Here is a 19,614-nt window from a genome sequence, read left to right on the forward strand (position 1 = left end):
ATTTTGGCAAAGAAAATATTTTCTAACGCGGGGAAAAGAAGTACCGATAATCGATCGGGGTTTTGATTTCCTATAAAAATCGGGATCTGGCGGAAAAATGCCAATCTTCTTCTTCTTCTCCGAAGGCCAGAAAATTGCTTAAGAATTTTTTAAAATATAATTCGATATTCGGAGTAATAAAAGAATATTATGGAAGCGCGAAGGGGTGAAACGCGATTCCCTTGTTCCTGCAATTTTAAATATATTTCCTCCCAACCGGCCATTCTTTTTATTGTCAAAATATATATTTTTTCAAAACGTAAAAGCCGTATAATTCGAATATTTATAGGCTATTTCCGGTAAAGATAATATTTTTACAGTTATGTTTAAAATAAAAACTAAATAGAGTTGGCGAGTTTCCGAAATAGAAAAATAAACAGAATATTTCTGCTACTTAAAATCGCGATTAAATGTCTGCCGCTGTATATTAAATGCAATTTTAAACCATTAGTATGTTAATGTAGAAAGTTTTAATTATTTTATAACCGAGAGCGGAATTAAACGTAAAATCCTTTTAAAAATACAAAAGAGCTATTTTATATTATGCATTATAGCCAAGAAACTTTATACCTTTCGTAATATACCGTAACCGGATTTATTTAGAATTTATTTCCATTTTGATCCTATATATAATTGCCCGTAATTACGCGCCACCGCTAAATGTTTACTTTAAATTTTAAATTGTTTAAAAATCCTTCCTTATATTACGTATAAAAATTTTAAATATATTCGCCACTACTTTTAAAAAATATATACATTTTTAGCGCCGTAATAATATAAATATACGTACGTATTATATTATAGATTACACGCCCGATATGTGTACGTACGTACTGTACGTATGTACTGGGCGTGTAATCTATAAATCGTCTTCCACCTTTGGATTATTTCTTAGAATACAAAACTTTCACTCTCGACAATTTTATTTATTTAATTAGCATTTTAATTGGCGGATGTCGACGAACTAATAGTAATTTTAGCCATTGTGACCGTCGGGACGCGTATAAGTCGCCGACAATTATCCGAGAAAATAACACGGGCGAAAAATAAAGGTTTTTATAAAAGAAATCGACGGTCACGTGAGGCGAAATAACGAGTTCTACAGGTATTACGTCACGTCACACTTGTTTTACAAAGCTCGCATCGATCTGTAGAACAGACTAAACGTAGGGGCGCGTACAGTACCGTACAAACGACAGCTATAAAATGAGCCGCATGTCCAGCAGAGAGAGACTTGACATGGACAACGAAAGAGGTACGTCGAAGGGGCTGAGCTTTAAGCAGAGGAAAGGTTGTTTTATAGAACGATGGGTGATCGGATTGTTAGCGTTGTTAGCGGTTTGTGTCGCCGTCGCCGTCGGATTACTAGTCGGATATTTGGGTCCCTGTTCCGAAAATTCTCCCCGAGATTTGACTTACATCGACAGACTGGAAGATCCTAAAGCGGAGAAACTTAATAATGCATCTTCCTTGTACGTTATGCTTCCTCGTAGTATCGTGCCGGAACACTACGTCGTCGAACTGAAACCTTACATATTTCCTCCCAACTTTACTTTCGACGGAAAGGTTTCTATAAATATTAAATGTTTGGAAGACACCGATAACATAACTCTGCACATCAATGACATCGAGGTACGTAACGACACCGTTAAACTGGAAGGCGAAAGCGATTTGCCGGATATCAGAAATTTCGACAGGGACGACAAAAGGCAGTTTTTTATAATTAAATTAGATCGACCGTTAAAAAGTGGCAAAAAGTACACGATTTCTATGAAGTTCCGCGGAAATCTAAACGATCAACTAGCTGGATTTTATAGAAGTTCCTACGAAACTTCCACCGGAGAGAAAAGGTAATCGATCGAAATCCATTCCGAATTTTAAATATCGATTATAGCAATTTCTATTTAAATTTCTATCGTCGGAAACTGACGACGAGACTCGGAATAACGCGGAAACGTACTGTACGGTACAAACTGGTTTACCGCGACCTTGATTGCCGATTGTGTGCCGGCCGTTCGCAGAATTACACTATTCCTAGACGGTAGTCCTACTTGATTTTCGTGTTTCGACTAAATCTTTCTCCGGATGCGGATGCCGCGCTCGCGACCCTACTAAAAAGTTACATCCTAACCTCGTTCGTCAAAGCGTGAAATTCTTTTTGCCGTACATTTGGTTCGAACTCGTAAATTAGCCGGAAAAAAAGCGCCTCGAAGAATGCGGATTAACTAGAATACACTTAAAATTTGCGAGTATAACCCGATTTTGAAGCCAACCATTAACTATTGACGCTTAAAACGGTTCTCGTTTCGATACACCGCGTGACTTTAACCATCGAGCTAAACGACGATTCTATATATAATCTACCTATATAATTTTTTCACCCTTTCCTCCGACATTAGCTAAGTTAAATTGGTTTTACGCTAAACAATTTACGCGCGAAAACTATTTTTCTGAGTACAAATGTACTTCTTAAAATGACATTAACTGTACTTACGACACATTTTATATCGCGCGATATTATCCTACGTCGATTATATAAAGGAACGTTGTGAAACAATTAAGAAAATAAAATCTGCGATAAATTGAATCCGGCATTCTACTAATATGGCTAAAACTAGCCAAGTCGCCTTATTTTGCAATTGATAAATGGCACGAAAATAGGTTACGGCACTAGTAAAAATAACAATAGAGTATTTTCGCTGGATAAATTCTGGCATAAAATATCAAAAACCATCGCAGAATATTTAAACGAAAGTATTTAAGTAAAATCTTTATAATAAACTAATAAATAAAAAAAAGCGCGAGCTAGTTATAGGGCCTACATTAAATCGCATTTTCGAGTAAAACCGGGTGAACTACTTTTATATCTTTCGCCCGGAGTGGCAATCTTAGCCTATTTTTTTTATTTTAAAGAAAATAAATACGCGATAACAAACTATCGGTAGCACCATCTCCGTCATTTACATAATTATAAATATATATATATTTTTTTAATTAAAATTTTCCTAGCTCGTTGGAAAAGATAACCGAAACCGCGCGAGATGTAAATTCTTATTAGTCAATTAATTAAAAATAATGGAACGCGACACATCTGCCTACTATAAATAGTGGATTTTGCTTATAAAGATGGAACGTGTTGGAAGCGCAGTTTCTGGGATAACGTTTCGTTTAAGCATTTGGCGGGTATCGCCTAATCGAGTTACTTCCATCGTAAGCCATGTTAGGAATGTTATCCGCGCGGTATTCGTTCGAGCGATTAACGTTTAAAATTACGGGCAAATATGCAGGAAAGAAGAACAATAGAAAATATATTCGATCGTTTCCTAATGTAAAATTGAGACGTCGACGACGTAAGTTAAAATAAGGCCGAGTGCGTCGTTATCTCGATTGTTCGTTTATAACAAGGTCGCGCGGATGGGTGGTTGGGAAATATATTTCGATTTAAAATACATGTAAAAGAAAGCGCCCGTTACATTCGCGATACGTCTCGTTTACGCGTTAATTCGGGAAGAAACATCGAGATGACGATGCGCATAAAATGACAAATACAATAGAGTAGGACGAACTTAAATGCAGTGTCAGGGAAAATAAACGGAGTTTCGTAACAAAAAGTAATTTCCTGCGAGGCTGATGAGGCTCGGCGGTTGCCGCAATATTTTAATGATAATATTAAATTAAATTACGCGCTTTCTTAACCCGATTTTTTTTCCTTAAAACCCGTAGTAATTTTGTTAGGCGTCCGCTTTTTACGGTTCGAGAAAAATACCTTAATTAATTAATATATTTTAGAAAATGTTGTGGCTAAAGGCCGCTATTCGTCGCTCAGTTTAAAAAAAAGCCAACGGTCTTAGTATTTTTTCATATCGACGCTGGTCTAATAAAAAAAAGTCCGACGCTTCCTGTTCTAAATGTTAGTTACGTAAGAAGAAGATGGCATTGATTTATATTCGATATTTATTTTTTAAAAACATTATTCATTATTTATACGCATTTAAATCGCTTCCGAAATGCGTGAAAGTTGTCTTTGCGTAGGTGTGTGCGCGCGCGCGTATATACATTGAATTTTTAAATTTATTCATATTTTAATACTTAATAAACAAATTACTTTAACGGTAGTACTAAGCGTCGAACCGTTATAACATCTATATTATCTCGATTATTAAAAAAATGTAGATATTTGTAAATTATATTTCGATTAAAAATTAGATTATAGATTATTAATTCGTCGAATAGAGAAAAATTTTTCGTATAAAACTGAAAATAATGGCGATTTCTTAGATACCGTGGCTCCGTACAAACGTATCGACCTGGTTATAACGTTATTCGAGTATATTATCGTTTAATTAACGAAAATCCGATAGCGCGACTTTGAACCTTGTTTTCTAGTTTTAAACAGCGATTTAACTGGCCTTTGTTTAAAAAGTATCGAATTTCTTCCGCCTCGTTATAATAAAGGCAAATACGTAGACTGGCATCGATAGTCGAGCGCGCAATCTATATCTCGCATCAATCTCTTTCGAGTCTTCGCCACAAGTTAATTCGTCCGAACCGCCAATTGATTTTTATATATTTCTGCCATTAAATTAAATAGAAAAATTTGCAATTTATTCGTCTTCAATAATTTCTTACGAATAATATTTATAGTACGGTACACGCGTTATTCGCCGATAAGAGAGGTAAAGAGTTAATCTTTATCCTCGTTTTATTTATTACGGGACAAAGGTAACGCCTACGTAATAAATTATACTGTTTACGTAATTTTACGTGGTAAAATTGTTTCCTCCGATACGGTCGATAGCGGTCTTTAAACCGTAATTATTTAAGGCCTTTGGGTGGCCGATATTCGGACTGGATTTCTATATTTTTTTAAATATTAAACCGCAGTTTTATTAAATTACTTATATTTTTAGATGGAGGGCGTACGAACGTAGTATTTTAAGTCTCGTCGATAGCCAGCCTCCGATCTGCGCGGCAGATGTCGGACGGCGACGATAGTCTAAACCGGATTCTATACGTACCGAAATCTTAAAATAGTACTTTATATATAAATGGAAAAAAGTTTATTATAAATTACGCTGGTTTATAGCGGCGAAACTAGTTTAAAAAATGACTAGATGGAGTAGTTTAATAGAGTGGCGGACGAGCGGATACGTCATTATACGAGATTTAAAAAATACGAAAAGCGGAACCGAAAGAATAAAGGGAAACATTTTATACGAGATATTACCACGCAATTTTTGCCGCACCGAGATCGAAGGCGCCAATCGTTTTAATAGGAATCGATAAAACGCTCGCGCTGGAAATTTTTCCAGTCAATTATCGTATAAAATACGAATAAATGGTAATTAAAGTCGGAAGAAACGCGATGGGCAATTACGCCAGTGCGTATTAATTAACGCGTGTTTGCGTAATTATTGTCTAAGCGTTAATAGTTCTTTTTAAAGCTTTTAAAATAACAATTGGCTGGTAAGATTTGCATCGCCGTATAAATATAATATAAACAAAATAATAATAAAGCGTAAAAAGCCCGTACCGATTCGTTGGCCCGGAGCTGGCAGTTAAAATTAATAAATTCTTTCCGAAACGATAGATTCCGCCGAGACTTTCGTTTTCCGACCATTTCGACGCTTAATTACTCGAAAACGGATTAAAACGCGTAGAGAATAATTAATAGGCCCGTTTTATATCGGCCAAGAGAAGCTTCGGAGACTTCCTCCTTAATTTGTTTTGAAAGGAAATGAAAAAAAACCAAATGTCGAAATTAAAACTAATCAAAAATGCCTTTTCGCTAACGTGGTTAAAGATTTTTCTGCCATTCTCCGAAGCTAACGAAACGTCTGCTAACCGGGACGGAATCGATATCGGAGTTTATTAAAAGTTATACCGAAAGAGTAACTAATAATTAGATAATCCGGTAGAAAGATATCGATAAGATAATTAGCGTCGAGTAAATTTGTTTTCTTCCGCTTATTCATCGATTCTCGCCTTAATAAAGTAATAAAACTTCTTAAAAGTTTCCTTTCTAATTGTACCATTTACTTATCCGTCCGTTATGTTTTCGCTTATACATCGTTCTAACCTATAATAAATTTCGCCGGTAGATAAAACTGTAATTTGCAATTCCCGTACGATTTTATTTTCTCTCTTCTAACGCTACTCGGAGGAAATCTATCGCGCTTGGCAGTCATCGACTATATCGACGGGCGTATCGGTCCCCAAGGAGGTAGGTACAGTACGATCCCGGTCGAAATGTTTTACCAACCAAATACGACATGGAAAAACTTACCCCCTTTACCGGCTTACGTAATAATAGTTTCGTTATTATAAACGGAGCGACGAAAGAGGATAATAAATACTTTTATATCCCAAAACGGCTTAAAAGCTGGTAGACCAAGATGCTAAAACATCCGAGAGATGGTTAGCGCGGTAATTACCGTTAATCGTTTTTATTTTATAAAAAAATACGGGATAAAACGTTAACGGAAACGTACCGAATGACATTTTTAAACGGAAAATATTTAAATTCCCTTATTAATTACCAGTTTGGCGCGAGGTTTCTCGGGTCTATAACACCGGGAGAAGGCGACTAACGGGATTAAAGAATATCGACGATGGTAAGACGGCTATCGCCTGGACTCGAACGTTTCTAGATTAGTTTTATCGAATCTTATTTACTAGATGCGGCTTGCCAATTATCCGATAACATTGAACAAATAAAAAAAAGTCTGGAATTGTAAAATCGATAAGCCGATAGCGGATTAGTTTATCCGCGTTTTATAAAATTATTAATTTAAAGATTATTTCTTACGTACGCATTTATGGAATTTAATTTAATTATATTTCTCGGAATCGAGTAATTAAAAATTTAATACGCGCCTCGTATTTATTACGGCTTTTAAAACGTGGCTAGTAAAATTTTCCTCTTTAAATTTATGATTATGACGCAGTTTCAAATATTAAAACTATTAAAATATTTAAGTTACGTAATCGTAACAATGGAAACTATTAAACATTTTAAACTGGAAATTGTCTTTGTCGCTTAACCCAGGAATTTGAACGGTCGAAGCGCGCAAATTATGTCTGTAACATTAAAAAAAAGAAGTAAAATCGTATTTAAAATTCTAGACTAAATTACTTTAAAGCGCTGTAAAAATTCGTCGATTAATCCAGCAGAATTGTAATATTGCCGGTAAAATATATATTAAACGAAGAAGATTGTACAGTTTAACTCGAGTAGCCCGACAGATTTTCTTATATTTAAAATTGGGTGGCGTAAATTGCATTAGCTTTGCGAAATATCTAAAACAATAGTAGTAAAGTGAGGATCCCAGCGTTAAAAATTATCGAATTGCCGAATAGAAAACATATAGAATTAAAATATTATAAGCTTAATTGCGCCGGGATTTTATCTATATTTAGATCTTATCGCTTGGCATTTATCGTAGGAGTAAAATAAAAATAGACAATAAATAGCGCCTAGTCACGCAACGAATAACGAATAATCTATAGTTTGAGAATAAATGGAAATTCATAATGGTAACTTGTCTAGTTTGCAAAATAGAATAATTCGTAGTTATCCGCGGTACAAGGTATTAGATAAGTTTTAAAAGTTACGCCTTTAAAAAATGTCTAAAAAATGTACGCGTTATAATACGAAATAAGGTCATGGTTTAACCAGAGCGCGCTGGTTAAATACTAATGACAATTTCGAAAAGAGCTGGGTATCAATTGTTCTCGCACTTTCGAGATAAAATTTAGCACGGTGGGTGCCAAATTAGCGCTATAAACTTAATCGAACCAACAATGTTAATGAGGCATTCCGACTGTACGAAAAAAAGAAGAAAACTTAACCGGATAGATTTTTTAATTTCGAAGATAACGGGATTAATTTCTGCCGCGGGAATTATTGTAGTTATTAATAGCTTTCGTCGTCGGTACGCGGTCGTATATTTTAAATGTATCTACTAGACCGCGACTTTAATTATATGTACGGGATGACGAGTAGTATTCCGCGTGTTTTACGGAAAAGTAATGGAAGAAAATGTGAAAAACTGGACGAGAGTATATAAATTTGTTACGCTACGAGGAAAATGTAACTCGAAATCTATTTTACAGTTATAAGAAACTACGTTAGATGTTTATTATGGAAAATTCCCAGCCACGTTAAAGAGTACGTATTCGATCGTACGCATCCTTATCCAGAAATCCATTGACGGATGCCAGGTTTTTTCGTGTTATCGTGTTATTGAGTTGTTTCGACTAGACCGAACAACTCGATAACTCGACGTCTTTTCGCAACGTTTCTCTCCAACAATTTCCCTTCGGAAGATAAACTGTTACTATTACGTACTGTACCACGTGGTACAATATTTGATTTTCTAACGGATCGTTCCTTTCCGGCCGGAGTTTATCTCCACCGCCGTTTCGTTTAGAAATTATTTAAATAAAAAGAAAGTCGAAAATTGTTTGAACTAGACAACGAGTGGACTCGGTACAAGTTACGAGGGTAAAGTATCGATATCGAAGTATTAAATAACACCGGTTTACGCAGCTGGTGCCATTCACCCGATAACGATAGGAACAAAGGACGCGTCTAGCCGACTCGTCGGGCGAAGGAAACAAATATAATTTCGAAAATTACGCTTCCCATGTAACGCGATAAAAATATATTGAAATTTAACAGAACCGGAAACGATTCGTATTAATGACTTTAAAAAAAAAATGAAAAAAGTAGTAATAGGCCTATATTAGTTAATTAACTGTTACTAAATATAAAATGGAGTAACTCTTAAAATTTGAAGTAACTTTTTTCCCTCTTTCCCTACGGCATTTAATCCGACTAAGGATATTTTATTCCCGTTAGAAAATACGACACTGATTTATCCAACACGACTTCTGTAACTCGATAATCTTAGTTTCCGTTTAGCTTTAATTCGTCTTTATTTTTTTCGCTCTAGGTTTTAACCTTTAACTTTACCGTCCTTGAAAGTACAAATAAACACTACGCTATTTCATATATCGAAATTATACCAGTCGCCATTTACAATTTACTGCGCGCGTAACTTACATTGCAAAGGTATTGGCTTTAGATTTTCTAATTTTAAATCGTTCCTATATTAAAAATTTTAGTAAATACGCGCGATTCCTTTCATTAAATTTGTCGGATACCTAGCAGATTTAATTATCGATATCCGGGATATATTAAATTTGCCGAAACATCGATTACCCGATTTGCATTTGTATAGAACTCCCACCACTTGGAATTTATTTATAAAAGTCTTTAATATCGTAAGGGAATATTTGTTTGATAATTCCGATTTACATGGAGTTAGAATAACTAAGGAAACGTTGGAAAAATTAGTTTTCTTATATAGAGTATGTTACGCGTGTAGGCTAACGTCTCGGAGGAGCCAACTCATTCATTATACTCGGCATCAACGAGGACGTTGTCCGTCGTGTCGCGGATTGTTTGCTTAACTGTAAAGATGGCACGCTACTGACTAAATGGGACAAAGAAACTTTATTTTCGCTCGTTAGGGATTTATATTTATGCCAAAATTCGCGCGATAACGTTTCCGACCATTAGATTTAATAAAATTCCGAGATAATATTATATATAGTTTTAATCTCGTATATAGTAAATAAATTTATATACGTATCTATATATAGATTATATTTACGTATAAAATTTTAATATATTTTTATTAACATTTTTCCGACGAAAATAGAGATATTTATTAAAGACGACGGTCCGAAAAGAAAAAGAGTAAGTTACTGTACGTCTAATATAAACGATAGGCTGCAAATAACGTACAAAGTACGGTACAACGGGCAAAATCCAGGTAATCCAAGTAATAAGTGAAAAGACGAATCAAGCATCTGTTCAAAGTCAATACGATCTTTGTAAATTATTTACAAATAATTGGCTAAACAAAAATAACAGCGATTATTAATTAATATCGAAATCTTCATAAAAAATAAATGATGGCTACTGCAGATTTATCGTAAATTAACATAAATATTCCTGTACAGGGGAAATAAAAAAAAAAGAATATTTTTGTGACGGTGGCGCAGTTTGTATAAAATGCTGCCAGCTACAAATATTCGACTTTTCAGAAACGTCGAGTTATCGCCTTTAGCGCATTACATTAGAATTTAAATAACTTGCAAGAAAATTTCATCCGCAAAAAGTAAAAGTCAAATGCAAAAAAGTCAGTCGGGCGTTTATGAATGTTTGTAGAAAACAGAAAATTCCCAATTTTATATAATTAAAATAATGTTGGATTCGTTTTCTATTCGTCTACTCGTTTTTAATGTTTGAAAATTTCTATTTAAATGTAAATCTAATTCGGAAATAATCTCTCGAAAGCCAGGAATAAAGAGATCCGCCGGTGCATTAATATTATACAATCCCGTTAGAGTAAGACGGCTTTTATTTTTAAAAATTCGAAACGTTATTATAAATAAATGTAGCAGTAGAAATAAACGACGAGGAAATAAAATTTTAACTCCGGTAATAAAAGATTCATTTTTATCCATCTCGGCGGGAGCAAATGTTAATCGACGGTTACCCAATGTTTCCTTTGTAGCTAAGCTTAAGTTAATAAGATAAAACGGCTTCCGAACTAAAATTCTCGAACGTAGAGTAATAACTTTTGATTTTTATATATTCAGATGGCTGGCTACTACTCAATTCCAACCCACGGATGCCAGGAGAGCTTTCCCTTGTTTCGACGAGCCCGCCATGAAAGCCACTTTCGACGTGACTTTAGTCAAGCCGCAAAATATGACGGCCATATCGAATATGCCCGAAAGTAAAAAAGAAACTAGGTACGTAAATCGATTTTAAACCTCATACTTTATCTACGTACGGCGGAGTTTGCGCCGCTTACTTTTCAAACACTTACGTGTGCCCGAACGGAAGGAGGAAATGATCAATTTACTAGTAATTACCACAATGAAAGTAGAATAACTCGCTTCTGTATGTACTCCCAGTAAATTAGAATGAATGGATATATAAACCAGTTATAAAGTAATAAATGGTTTAAGAATAATCTCTTTTATGTTTTTGTAAATTCTTAAATAACCTTCTTTTTAATCGCTACAAACTCCTAAAAGACCAGAAAAGATTCGCCTTAATTTTACTATTTAATTCGTTTTAAATTTACGAGGTATTAAATAAAGTAGGAATTCCTCGACTAATTTTAAGACCTGTATTACGTCGGAATTCTTACTAACAACGTATTTCTCTCACTCGACGAGGAAAAGAAAGTAATAAAAAACGAAAGTCGATTAATTTAAATTTTGTCTATTGTCAGACTTACATTTATCTCTATTTTAGAGACGACGGTTGGGAAGCCGTTACATTCCAAAGGACGGTACCCATGTCGACGTATTTGTTGGCTTTCATCGTATGCGACTATAAAAGCATCGCTTCTTCCAACGTAAGTCGACCGTCCTCGTCTATCTTTTGTAGGAATATGCCAGATTTATAACGGTTCCTTTCCTTAGATGAAAGTTTGGACCAGAGAAGAAGCTTTAAAAACTGCCGAATACGCTCTGAAGACCGGATCTCTGATAATAAAATATTTTGACGAATTTTTCAATATCTCGTACCCGCTTCCAAAAATGGGTATCCTATATATTTTTCTTTTAATTTTCGCATTGGATGGAATTTATAAATCCACTCGTTTAAAAATTTTCCGCAGACATGATCTCCATACCGGATTTCAACGCCGGCGCCATGGAAAATTGGGGACTTATCACCTTTAGAGAAACCGCTTTGCTCTACGACCCAAAAATATCTTCGGCCGGAAATAAGCAGAGGGTAGCTTCGGTCATCTCGCACGAATTAGCTCATCAGGTAGCTTAACACCGTATGCGCGTAATTATTTAATTTAACGTTTTAAAAGCGGGCATTTTCCCCTTTCTTTATAGTGGTTCGGTAATTTAGTCACGCCGAAATGGTGGGACGATCTTTGGTTGAACGAAGGATTCGCGAGTTACGTGGAAATTTTAGGCGTTCAAAAGTGTCACCCCGATTGGGAAATGGTAAGATTCTTTCTCCCACTTTTGCAAAATTTCAAATACGTATACAAACTTAATTCGTCGATTATAAATTCGAGTTTAAGTCGCGTTATATATATACATTGATATTTTCAGAATCAACAATTCGTGGTGGACGACCTGCAAGAAGTATTCGAATTAGATTCGTTAAAAACATCCCACCCCATATCCGTTCCCGTTAATAATCCCGACGAAATTAACGAAATTTTCGATAGCATTTCGTACGGAAAGGTAATTGGTCTTGGTCAAATATCGACGAAGATTTTTTAAATTTCTTGTACATTTTTTTATTTATTTATTTAGGGAGCGAGTATTATCAGAATGATGAATTACTTTCTAGGAGACGACACTTTCAGAAGAGGACTAACGGTAAAATTTTAAGACGAAAATGTATTTATCCGGTGAAATTGTTGGCCTTTTCTAAAAGATATTTCCACAGAATTATCTGCGTAATAAATCTTACGACAACGCCGTTCAAGACGATTTGTGGAAGTTTCTAACGGACGTAAGTAGCTTTACGTCGGTGGCCTGGGCGTAAACGTAACTTCTTTCTAACTCGGCCTCACGATTAACAGGCTCAAAATGTCCCGAAAGAAGAGAAAGTCGACGTCAAGTCCGTCATGGACTCGTGGACGTTACAGACAGGTTATCCCGTAGTAACTTTGACCCGCGACTACCACGCGGCTACGGCCACCGTCACTCAAACGCGCTTTTTGCTGAATGCCACCGACTTCGCACAAAGGTAATTAATCATGTATTTTTTTCCTTCTTCTCCGCTTTATAACTTTTAATCTTAGCCACCATCGATTATACTCGCCGTTTTCTTTTTAATTGTAAAAGTTCCTTTAAAATTTAAAACCCGGTTTTATTATACTATTAAACGCAATTACCCTACCTAAAAGAACGTTTTATCTTTAAACACTTTCGCGTTTTTATTAATAAAAATATCAGAAGCGTTAAGGACGACGGGATAAGAATTTAAAAAATTTTAAACGCGTAAACGACGAAATTATAAGTTTAAAAAAAACTAGCTAGGCAAATAAGAAGAAATGGTGGATTTTATTGTTGCCGAGCCACCCATCCGTACTTCTTAATAAAGTTATTAAGAGAAACTCGCAAATAAATATTTATTTAATCGCCGCGTTACTTATTGTCGACAACGAGCTTCGTCTGTGTACATAGCTTATAGCTAGCGCGTGGGTGTTAACGAAATCGCCGAGTTGTATTGTACGGATAAAACACGTAGGACGAAGCATTCACTCACTCTCGATATTTTCCAGATATTTTTGGGAGATTCCGGTGACTTATACGGACGGAAGCGATCCCAATTGGAGCACGGAAACTAAATTATGGTTACATAAGAATAATGGTTTGTATACTTAATTTTTTTTTATTTTCGTAAATTTACGGTCGCCGATAAGAGTTAATAATACCGTACGACGCGTTGTTATTGGCACCGCGGAAACAATTTCAATTTTGTAATCGTATAAAAACAAATTATAAAATAAACATTTTTATTCGTTTTAAATTTATATATTCAAATATATTTCGATATTAATATATATTTTTTTTCTTTAGAGTATAAAAGAAACGAATAAATATAACAAACCTTAAAAACTATGGTTGGCATTACTCCGCTGTTTCGTGTCGTTATTTCCATCAATAACGTTATAGATTAATAATTGTTTAAAATACCATTTCGGGTAATCGAGAAATACCTATTTACCGAATACAAGTTCCATTTTTCTTCGCTTACGTGTCACTACGAGATATCAGTGACTAATTGTTTAATAGTACAGTACATTATTATTCATTTTCGGTTTTTGTCCCGATTTGTTTTTTTTAATATACAAAAAGAAAAGAAGGAAAATTAAAAGCTAAATGGTCCACTAACTATCTGGGAACCAATAATTGTAAATTTTACTTCTATTCGATAAGTTTTATATACAAATTATATATCGATTGTGGGTAAAAACGCGCGAAATAATTTTAATTTTTAAACGAACACGGATAACAAAATATATGATGGTTTCAAACACAATTCGACTTTTTTTGCAGGGAGCATTAGTAACTTACCGTCCGACCGACATTGGGTGATATTAAACGTTCAACAAGTGGGTTACTATCGCGCGAATTACGACCTACGCAATTGGAAATTGTTAATCGACCAATTACAGAACGACCATTCCGTAAGCGAAACGTTTGAAAAGACGAGAGAAAAAGTTGTCTTTTAAACTTATCTGGGAATTTTTAATTGGCAGGTAATACACGTCATAAACAGAGCGCAGATTCTGGACGATGCCCTCGATCTCGCCAAGTGCGTATATATTTTTCTTTTCTTATTTTTAGCCTAAGTAACTATTACTAAACAATCGTTTACGGTATACGTAAGGGTGATGCCTTAAAACTAAAAAAAATCTCGAGTGGCGCCATCTGTTATTAAAATTTAAACGATAAATTAATACCATGAAACTGTTTTGTATTTAGAGCCGGTATCCTGGATTACGGTTTGGCTCTAAATACCACGCTATACTTATCTAAAGAACGAGAATACGTTCCTTGGGAGGCGGCCCTCAACGCCTTTAGTTATTTAGATACCATGCTGAGCCGTACCGCCATGTTAGGAAAATGGAAGGTGAGTTTATTTTCCTCCGTTCTTCGTAGTTTAAAGCTATCTGACCCCGTCCTCTTTCAGAAATACATCAAAAGACAACTGGAACCGGTGTACGATTTCCTGGGATGGGAGGAAGACATAAACAACGAATCCGTATTAAAACAGTTAAGTAGAAAGAATGGCCTAACGCGTGGGCCCGGCCGCGCGTAAAGTTGTTCGTTTATCAATAATTTTTATCCATCTATTAGATACTTAAGAATAAATGTCATTGCTTGGATGTGTAAGTATAACCATCCTCATTGCGTGGAAGAAGCCAAGAAAAGGTATAAAATGTGGCAGAACGACCCCAACAACACAGACACGTAAATACGGTGTTTTTATTTAAAATATTCGACTAAAAATTAAAATTTAGCTAAACGTTTCTTCCCGTTGTTTCAGCATACCGCCGAATTTCCGTAGTATCGTTTATTGCACGGCGATTAAAAACGGGGAAGAAGAAGAATGGGAATTCGGATGGCAACAATACAGAAAGGCCAAAATAGCGTCGGAAAAGGATAAAATAATGAAAGCTTTGGCCTGCAGCAGGACACCGTGGTTGTTATCCAGGTATAATTTAACGCCGGCCGTTATTATACTATTAAAACGCGCAAAAATCGATAGCGGTTTTAATTTTTATTACGCAGATATCTGGACTGGTCTCTGGACGCAAAATCTGGCATCAGAAAACAAGATGGAAGTTACGCCTTTAGAGCGGTGGCTAATAACGAATACGGTCGTGACATCGCATTTAACTACTTCAGAGATAAATGGAACAAAGTGTTCAAGATGTAAAATATTACGCTTTTATTCTCAAAGACGATTTTAAACCCGCTTTTTTCTCATATTTGATATTATTTCGTAGTTACGGCAAGTCATTTTTCGCCTTCAGAAACTTGGTAATCGCAATCACGTCGTCGCTAAATACGCAATTCGGACTCGATCAGGTCAGTAAATTTTAATATTTTTTAATTGGACGAAGAATAATTCGTACAAATTTAATCTACTGTATTTTAATTTTTAGCTGAAAAGTTTTTATAACGACCACAAAGGCGATCTGGGAACCGCCAATCGCGCGTTTAAACAATCGTTAGAAACGGCAGAAGCCAACGTTATTTGGATGTCCAAATATTACGAAACTATCAAAAATTGGTTAGAAAAAGTGGTTTAGCCGCGAAATTCATCAAATACTTTGTAAATAATCGGAAAGTACGCATGGCGGGAAAGAACGGTATTTTTTAAATACCGAGTAATCGAGACTACGAAAGCCGATCATTTTTGCAAATCTTGCGGAAACTTTCAGTTCTATTAATAGTCGGGTGACGAGTACCGACGTTCACTTATAGTGTTTCATCATCATTTTTAAAACAAAATACCGTATAACGTGACTTGGAAAAATTCACCATTTTAAAGTAATTCTTACCAAGCGACGACCGGACTGGGGTCGAAAAGAAGAAGAAAAACCAACACCCGCTATTAAACTTGATACGTACATTTTAAATAATCAATAAATACAAATTTCAAAATATAAACTGTTGATTCCTTTTACTTTTAAACTCTGTACTTAAAAAATCATTCTATTATATATATTTCAAGTAATAAACGATAAAACTCTTAAGTCGACAGTTTACGTAATTTCTGGAATCGCGACTTTATTAAAAAATTTAAAAATTGACGGAATAAATTTACATAAATATACACTAACGAATACGAAAGTAACTTTTGCTTTATTAAAATAAAGAATGTAGACACGTTCGCTCCGAAATAAAACTGAATGCGAAAGTGCATTTAAATTTTTAGTAATTAAAATTTTTTCGGCGACTGCGTTACGACATCCCGTAATTCTGTGAATTATGTATATAAACAAATCCATGAATTAAGAAGGGAAATTATTACTTATACTGCGAGGAATTCTAATGCAATTATTTTAAAAAAGTTAACGCTGGCATATTGACGAGCAATAATTTGCTTAGAATATAATTTATGTTCTATAAACATAAAGCCAATATAAAGTTTAATAATCACGTATAAATTGAACTAACTCGACGGTTTACGAAAGAGCTAGTAGAACGTTTTAATTCATTTACTTATTAACGTTTTTATTCGAGTAGCGTCACTTCTTTTTTGGTAGATCCGTTTGTCTACGCGATTTTAATCCGGCCAGAGTTTTCGTTAGAATTTTCAGCGGGTTATCCGTTCCGCCTAACATAAACTTCCCTCCTGGAGCGACGTTCCTAACTTTAAAAAACAGTCTATTTGTTAGTGAACTCGGCCACGCTTCCAAGTCTTCGATTTCCTCCAGCCAGATGGAGGTAGATAAGTAAGAGAAAATTTAAAACACGGGTGCTGTTCCCAGCACCCTGTTTTAAATTTAAACTCGGGAGCAACTTGTCTACGGCAAATATGCATTTTAATACGGTATATAAAATGTATTAATTAAGAAATTAATGCGCTGTTCTACGATACTTTTCCAGTGATTAATAAATAGGAATAAAAAAAGTGCCAAAAGGAAGACACGGAATTTCTTTTAGACAACCTTGGTTCGGCCTGTAATTCTTTTCCGCATTTACTAGACGAATTAAATAAAATTTCTCACTCGAGTCACGGCAATTTCCTACTTTTAAGGACAATTCTAAGGAAAACTTTGTTTCAAACACATTCTTCAGAAGGTTAATTTCGTTATTTATTGGCGCGAGTGGTTAAACTAAGTGTTATTTGACCGGCTTCGGACCCGTTTATAATGGGCAGAATCGACTGGCAATATTCGACCAACGTAGACGATAAAAGTGAAAATTACTCGTCCATCCAGATTATTCGCGAAATAACGAAGAACTGAATCCGAGTAGAACCCGGTTCCTCGAGGTCGGAAGCGATATTGTATAAGAAAAAGACGAAAGATATCGATTAAAACGTCATTTATGAATCCAAACATTTTAATATTCTTAATAATTCCGAGATTCCATCATTAGATTCTTCCATCGCCAACTAGACGGCATACCCCACTCAACTGATTCGTGTATTATTGTTAGTGCAAAGAATTCTTCATTACTCGACGAAATATTAAAACTGCTCTAATATTGGACTAATCGTCATTTAAAAAAACATTATTTTTTCACCAGAAATCAAAATTATCGTAACAAATACGCAAATATATCCAACGTTTAGTTTCATTAAATAACCTTACTTTCTGTGATGTTTCGGGTTAGAAAAGACTGCTTAGTAAGCGATAAACTCGCGAATTCGCGTAATCGAATCATAAGATTATAATAATTTCATTATTAATTCTTCTAGAATATTCTGAAATTTATTAATTAATTTATAATTATTGTATTTAACGAGAGATAGTGGCCCGCCTCCGCCAAATTGCTTACTAATTATTTACCTTTATAGCCCGATGAAAATCCGGCCGTTGGTTCGGGATTTGAATTAATTATTCATTACTCGAACGACATTCCATCCAACGAATATAACGACGCGTTCGAACTCCGACTACAGACAATAAATATTAATCTCTCCGGTCGCTCTAACTTCTTTTACTCCTAACAATGTTACCGCTTTTGGACAGTAACTATCAACTTAAGAGTTTAAATTGACTCCACTAATGCAATTATATTAGCATTAGTGGAATCAATTTATCTTACGTAATCTGCCGCGCGTACGACTTAAAAAATAAATGTTTATAATAAAAAATATTCACTAGGCCTACTATTAAAGATTATTTTTATCAGATTCGTGTTAAAAATACTTTCAAAATGTCTAATGATTGCCATCAGAAACTTTTAGATCCGTTCTTTTCAATTCTAAGTAACAACCAATCTGTATATTTTCGCCGTTAAATATTTCAAAATACAATTCGTAATGAATTTTATGAATTTAGATTTTTTATTTAAAAACTCTTATTATTATTTAAATATTAAAAAAAGTGCGAGCTTATATTTTAAATGTATTTTTTAAAAATTTGATCAGTAACAAATAGCCTATATTTTAATAATCGCTAACTATGAAATCAAATCTTATTAAATAAAGGAAAATTTAACCTTTATTTAATAATTTCCTGTTATATAACGCGTTGTGTATATATGCATATATACATATAACATAAAAGTATTTATATAACTCATTTATGTAATATACAATATAAAAGCGCTAGTTGAAAAAGCTCCTCAACTATAAATCAATTTAAAAAATGTTTTTCGTAGAACCAGTTCTCTATAAAATTTTACTCCGAGAAAAGCATTAAATTTGTATATTAATTTATAAACTAATAATATAAAAATTAGTCTAAAATAACTTCGCGTCTTTCGTATTGTACTGGGATCGCTACGCCAGCTGTCGATTGTAGCGCCACGAAACTAGGTCACGTACGTAATATTCCTCTAGAGTTTGAATAAATTAATCTACTTCCTCGTACAGTAATTGCATTAGCAGAGACCGGGGCAGGTTGGAACACGGAATATATTGAAATTTTCGCGCCATTTCTTTGTTCAGCGACGAAATGTGTCGTCCCGAAGACAAGTACGACTATTCGCGCGAGTTATTAATACATAGCAAAGTATATTAAATTATTTAACTTTAAGACGCGTACAATATAAATTAGGCCTAAACAAAATATATTATAAAACGAGCAATTATTTATTTTGTCATCGTCGCAATTCCGGGCCGCAATTTTTAATCGTATTTGCTGTTTCTCGAGACGATACGAAACTATAAACGAAAACACAATAGAAGTGAGTGAAGTGAAGATGCCGGATGCTGTCGGAAGTGTTTTGAAATCGAATGAGTCTGTTCGCGTTCTGGCAAAGACTAGCGACGTACAGTACCACTCGTGACTATATACAGATACGTGCAGAAAGTTAAGA

At 34.7% G+C, this 19,614-nt stretch overlaps 2 protein-coding genes across 2 annotated transcripts in view; one reads left to right on the forward strand and one right to left on the reverse strand.

Annotated features, from left to right (window-relative positions):
• The window catches only part of LOC111623823 (signal peptidase complex catalytic subunit SEC11A), a 71,893-nt gene extending 53,661 nt beyond the window's left edge, over positions 1 to 18,232 (reverse strand). The window contains exon 1 of the mRNA XM_023366531.1: positions 18,138 to 18,232. The gene's annotated coding sequence lies outside the window, so the exon portion shown is untranslated. The remainder of the gene's footprint in view (positions 1 to 18,137) is intronic.
• On the forward strand, positions 1,091 to 16,287 carry LOC111623821 (aminopeptidase N-like). Its single transcript, XM_023366529.1, has 20 exons — positions 1,091 to 1,889; positions 10,714 to 10,869; positions 11,381 to 11,483; positions 11,551 to 11,671; positions 11,748 to 11,902; positions 11,977 to 12,090; positions 12,202 to 12,336; positions 12,409 to 12,474; positions 12,545 to 12,610; positions 12,681 to 12,847; positions 13,386 to 13,474; positions 14,164 to 14,294; positions 14,367 to 14,422; positions 14,593 to 14,740; positions 14,801 to 14,883; positions 14,968 to 15,081; positions 15,158 to 15,325; positions 15,403 to 15,546; positions 15,621 to 15,702; positions 15,780 to 16,287. The coding sequence occupies exons 1-20, from the start codon at positions 1,246 to 1,248 to the stop codon at positions 15,924 to 15,926; spliced, it is 2,889 nt and encodes a 962-aa protein (XP_023222297.1). The 5' UTR covers positions 1,091 to 1,245; the 3' UTR covers positions 15,927 to 16,287.
• Positions 18,233 to 19,614: the final 1,382 nt, after the last annotated feature.

The sequence above is a fragment of the Centruroides sculpturatus genome, unplaced genomic scaffold (genome assembly GCF_000671375.1).
Source record: "Centruroides sculpturatus isolate CEXI.00-Female unplaced genomic scaffold, Cexi_2.0 scaffold162, whole genome shotgun sequence".
Taxonomy (NCBI): domain Eukaryota; kingdom Metazoa; phylum Arthropoda; class Arachnida; order Scorpiones; family Buthidae; genus Centruroides; species Centruroides sculpturatus.

What these genes read in the sequence shown, in the direction of transcription:
- LOC111623821 (XM_023366529.1), top strand. Translation starts at nt 1,246, where the DNA reads ATGAGCCGCATGTCCAGCAGAGAGAGACTTGACATGGACAACGAAAGA. An exon ending in AAAGCATCGCTTCTTCCAAC is followed by an intron (nt 11,484 to 11,550) that starts GTAAGTCGACCG and finishes TCCTTTCCTTAG; the next exon opens with ATGAAAGTTTGGACCAGAGA. An exon ending in AACGAATCCGTATTAAAACA is followed by an intron (nt 14,884 to 14,967) that starts GTTAAGTAGAAA and finishes TCCATCTATTAG; the next exon opens with ATACTTAAGAATAAATGTCA.